At 35.0% G+C, this 4,367-nt stretch overlaps 1 protein-coding gene across 1 annotated transcript; it reads right to left on the reverse strand.

Moving 5' to 3' along the window:
- On the reverse strand, positions 1-3,794 carry LOC132734550 (NPC intracellular cholesterol transporter 2-like). The gene is made up of 4 exons (XM_060721309.1): positions 3,643-3,794; positions 3,243-3,347; positions 2,143-2,312; positions 1-114 (listed from the first exon to the last, which is right to left on the reverse strand). The coding sequence occupies exons 1-4, from the start codon at positions 3,722-3,724 to the stop codon at positions 25-27; spliced, it is 447 nt and encodes a 148-aa protein (XP_060577292.1). The 5' UTR covers positions 3,725-3,794; the 3' UTR covers positions 1-24.
- Positions 3,795-4,367: the final 573 nt, after the last annotated feature.

A 4,367-nucleotide genomic window follows, 5' to 3' on the forward strand; every position in this document is an offset into this window, starting at 1 on the left:
TAGGTATTATACACAATTTATTGATCAGTGTTTTACAATTGTAGTCGGAAATACAAAACAAATGATGTCCTCGTTATTCTCGTCTTTGACCTCCCACTTGGCAGCAATTCGTAGCTACAATAAATAGTAAAAATCAAGCTCATTAATGCAATTGAACCCTTTTCCTTCTGAATTCAAATTATGCTCTGCAGGCCCCTGCCGACCATGTTATCAAATAACAAAGAAATAAGCTACAAACAGCATACAGTCTGATCGACCATACTGCACATTTGAGCAGACCTGGCTCTCAACTGGATCCATAGGCTTGACTCTCCAAGTTTCGGCATAATAGAGGTGAAACTAGTATGTCTTTCACACTATCTAAAGTAGAATGAAATTCAAAAAATTACTGTGATGCATAATAAACTTTGGCGTTGACAGTGGAGCGCTCATGGTTAACTGAAGTGATTCTTGTTATCGAACTATTTTATGAGTAGTCAATTGTAGTACTTATAGAGCCTGGTCAGACTGTCTTAATGTTAAGCTGAAGACAGGTAAAGCTCTAGGCATGTCATCAATAACTTCTGTGTTAAGTACAATCGTAATAAATACCCAATGTGTGGAAATTAAAACTCCCGCCTACAGATACGTGTTATAACAAGGGAGACAATAACATATGAATGAGTTATCTATGTCTTGAACATAGTCACTGTTAACATTCAATGTATTTTGTGGCCATGTGCATTTTTGCGCACGTCTTAAACGTATTTATCTACCTGTCATTAGATTTAAATGTTATACGACTATAGTGTATAATTTTCTGGTGTATAAAATTAATATGAGCATGCAAAATGTTTTAATGGTTATTTTATCAGTAACGAAAAGAAAAGATCTAAGTGTTGCCTTCAGATATTTAAATACAAATATATTCAATTCATGTGAATAACCAATTATATAAACATTTTCTTTCTTTGTATGGTAAATATTATCATTAAAAGCAAATGTACTTTAAGAATTGTACATTTGACTTCAAGTGGAAAATATTCTGTCTCCTGTTCACTTATATAATCACGAAAAGTGTATTAATATTGATTTATCAGAGTGAGGGAATTTCATTCAGTTTTATTTAAAAATCGTACAATTGGTCTATAGAGTTTTGATATCGAGTTCGGTTACTGTTAGCAGCATGGCTGATATATTACACTGTTAAGCTGACGACAACACGACAAAATGCCAATCGGCGCCTTACCGCTTTGTAATCTTGTCGTCCTGTCGCAAGCAAAACACGCCAAACAGAAGAATTAGCTTATTGGCGTCTGATGCTTGCGACAACGCGCCCTGCGACAGGGCGACATGGAGAAATGGTTTCGCAGCGACAAGACGAAAAGGCGATATCGATTTTTGTTGTGTTGTTGCTAGCGAAATCGCAACGCGCAAAAGTGTAACAAATCAGCCACCATAGTACTTTGAATTCTTAATAAAATGTCTGGGTATTAGGATGATTTCATAATAGCCAGCCTGCGCTGTACCTTTAATCATACAACAGCTGGGCATCGGGGCCTTCCTCTACTGTCAAAGCTTCACTTTTCGACTTTTTGTGCGATCGTGTCTTATTGACTGTCTATAACAAGAACATTATCCGAAGAAGAAAGCCGTTTCTCAAATATTGTATTTCAATCTTTGTTAACGTTCTAATTTTTTTTTTCCTTTAATTGATATTCCATTTGTTTAATTTTTTTCTATAATTTATTTAAATTTTGGCTTTAAACAACTTCACACTGCAATGATAAATTGGTCATCGCAATGGTTTATAACATACCGGCGTATAATATACCGGTGTTCTAAATATATATAAAATTTTCAGCATTTATAAACGATTCAGTGCATTCTTTATTTATCTTTATTCATATTTTTCACAGACTAACTATTTATAAAGAGACTATTGGTGCAAGTATTGTTCAATCATTTGATAAACTTCTTCGTACGAAAGCGATTCCTATAGAAAACGCGAATTGCGACCTTGGAATATATGCAAATTATAATGCATTGCATTGCCCATATCATTATTTTCCTTATTGACATTTGCATCTACTTATTGTTACCTATCTTTTGTGATAAACATTTATTAATTTATATGTACGGAATATATAGTTATATACTTACCGGTGTGGTAATAGGGCACTGAACGGTGGCTGTGTATGTTTGTTGTAGGCCAGCCTGTATAGGACATGTCAAGCCATTACCACAGGCATTTTTCGGTGACACTGCGAATGGTGTTGGCACTCCAGCTATTATACCCGTTGCAAAGTTATTAGCATTCTGATGGGTAACCTCTGGTAAAAAATAACGGTATTTGTAAAAAGCAAATAGAATAAAAGTAATTTTAGTTACTCCTGGTCGAGCGCAGGAAATCCGTATAGATTCAATTGACGGTAGCACTGTTACGCCGCATATATCTGTTGATGAATATAACGCTCTGGTGATCTTTATTCGCTGTACTGTAACGCATGCTGCTCTCGTGAAGTACAAACGTATAAAATTCCCGGACCAACACACATCGACTTAAAAAGTGATGCCGCCTCGCTTCGACGAATTTCGTTAAGTACAAACGAATAAAATTCACGGATCAACACGCATCGACTTAAAAAGTGAAAAAAAAGTAAAAACAACGTCGTCACTTAGAAAATATTAACTTGCATCATCATCAACGTCATAATAATCCTCACCTTCATCAATATCATCAGCATTAAACTCATCATCACGTCCATCATCCTCAAAATCATCATCATCATCATCATCATCAAAAATCATATTATTATCATCGGACGGTATCAATGTCAATAAATATAAAACTGCATAGTTTCCTACTCGCAATTATAATTTTTGTAAATAAAGAAAGTTATTTGATAGAAAATGGACAGCTACTTACAGAATATTAAATAAAGGCAATTATATTTTTTTTTTAGTAAAGCAGAATCACATCAAAGGATTCCTGTTTTATACTTGCGCTTAATTTAGCCAAGAAATTAAATTACTTCACGTCACGCCACGCCACACCACGTTTCAACACATCATCATTGTGGTTCATGCGCTCGTGGGTTCGAGTCCTACTCAGGGACACGACCATGGTATATCTTTTGACACTACTTGCTGGTTTGTTTTTCCGGACAGCGCATTCAGTCAATTGAAAATGATTTAAACTTTTATAATTGAACATGAATAAATTTGTTCAAACAATCGCATCGTCGTAAACGGGTACTTACTGGGTGTAAACCTGATATGCGTTGTATAATTCTGTAACTGGTGTATTATACAGGGCTCGCTGTTGCATGGTTCCAACACTATGGAATGGATATCTGCCTTTGACCCTGATTATGGACATACGGATCGGAAATGAAGAAAATGTCAAAATAAACGCTTCCCCGCAAAAATATATTGTTTGCCTTTTTAAGTAAAAAGATTTGATATTATATAAATGAGAACCTATTTATCCTCTTATTCGTCGTATTTTCTATTATTTCTCTCTCTTTTGTTTCATCAACGTTGTCTCAGCAAACAAAAAATAGGAAAACCGAATCGTAGTGGTGAAATTATCAATTAAATATGTTTGTATTTTTGATAATTCATTGACAGTTTGATATTTTTACCAAAATTCGTACATACCGCAGTCAGTGTAGCGAGTCAAAGTCACCGCAAAACTTGTTGCAACACAATAAATTGCAAATACTACCACAAGTTTCAACATCTTGAGAAATTTTGCCTTATTTTCAGACCTCTTAATCTTATCTTTAATCAAAGGTCACGATTTTTAGTTAGACTGAGCAACACGTTAACATATCTAGATATCATAAATTCTGACCTTTTGACCTTTGGCGGTTCACAGAACAAAGAGATATGTACATGTAGTTGATAAGACTAGTCGAAATGAAGATATGTTAAAAAAAATAATTACGATTGTTCTAAGATTCTAAAATGTTTCAAATTGAGTATAAGAAACTGGAATATTAAAAACGGTCTGCATGTGAAGTAGTAAAATCTGAAGGGGGAGCGGTGACCTAGTAAGTGGTTAAGGTACACGTTTGCCTCTCAACCCAGGAATAGTGTTTTATAATGGGGTCACGACCATGTTTCCCTACTGGTTGGCCCCAGGAAGTGGAGTCGCAGGTCTTTAATATAAGTTGCAAGTACTTGTTTCGCAATCGAGCTTAAAACCAGCAAAGTGTAAAAACGTCGTTGAACACCAAAAAAATTGAAACCCATATAGGTTCGATTTTATTAACTCTGTATATGGGCGGCAGTGATAAAATTGATGCAAATAAGCTTCCACGTCCCTAAGCATTTGCTTCATACACAGGTGATAAAATTTAGATTTTTGTTATATCCTCATA

Source organism: Ruditapes philippinarum, unplaced genomic scaffold (assembly GCF_026571515.1).
Source record: "Ruditapes philippinarum isolate M1 unplaced genomic scaffold, ASM2657151v2 ctg4498_1_1_1_1, whole genome shotgun sequence".
NCBI classification, from domain to species: domain Eukaryota; kingdom Metazoa; phylum Mollusca; class Bivalvia; order Venerida; family Veneridae; genus Ruditapes; species Ruditapes philippinarum.

Excerpts from the sequence above, each read along its gene's own strand:
- LOC132734550 (XM_060721309.1), bottom strand. The coding sequence starts at position 3,724 with ATGTTGAAACTTGTGGTAGTATTTGCAATTTATTGTGTTGCAACAAGT. Across the intron at positions 3,348-3,642 it reads GACTCGCTACACTGACTGCG|GGTCAAAGGCAGATATCCAT; the intron begins GTATGTACGAAT and ends GTCCATAATCAG. Across the intron at positions 2,313-3,242 it reads GCATATCAGGTTTACACCCA|AGGTTACCCATCAGAATGCT; the intron begins GTAAGTACCCGT and ends ATTTTTTACCAG.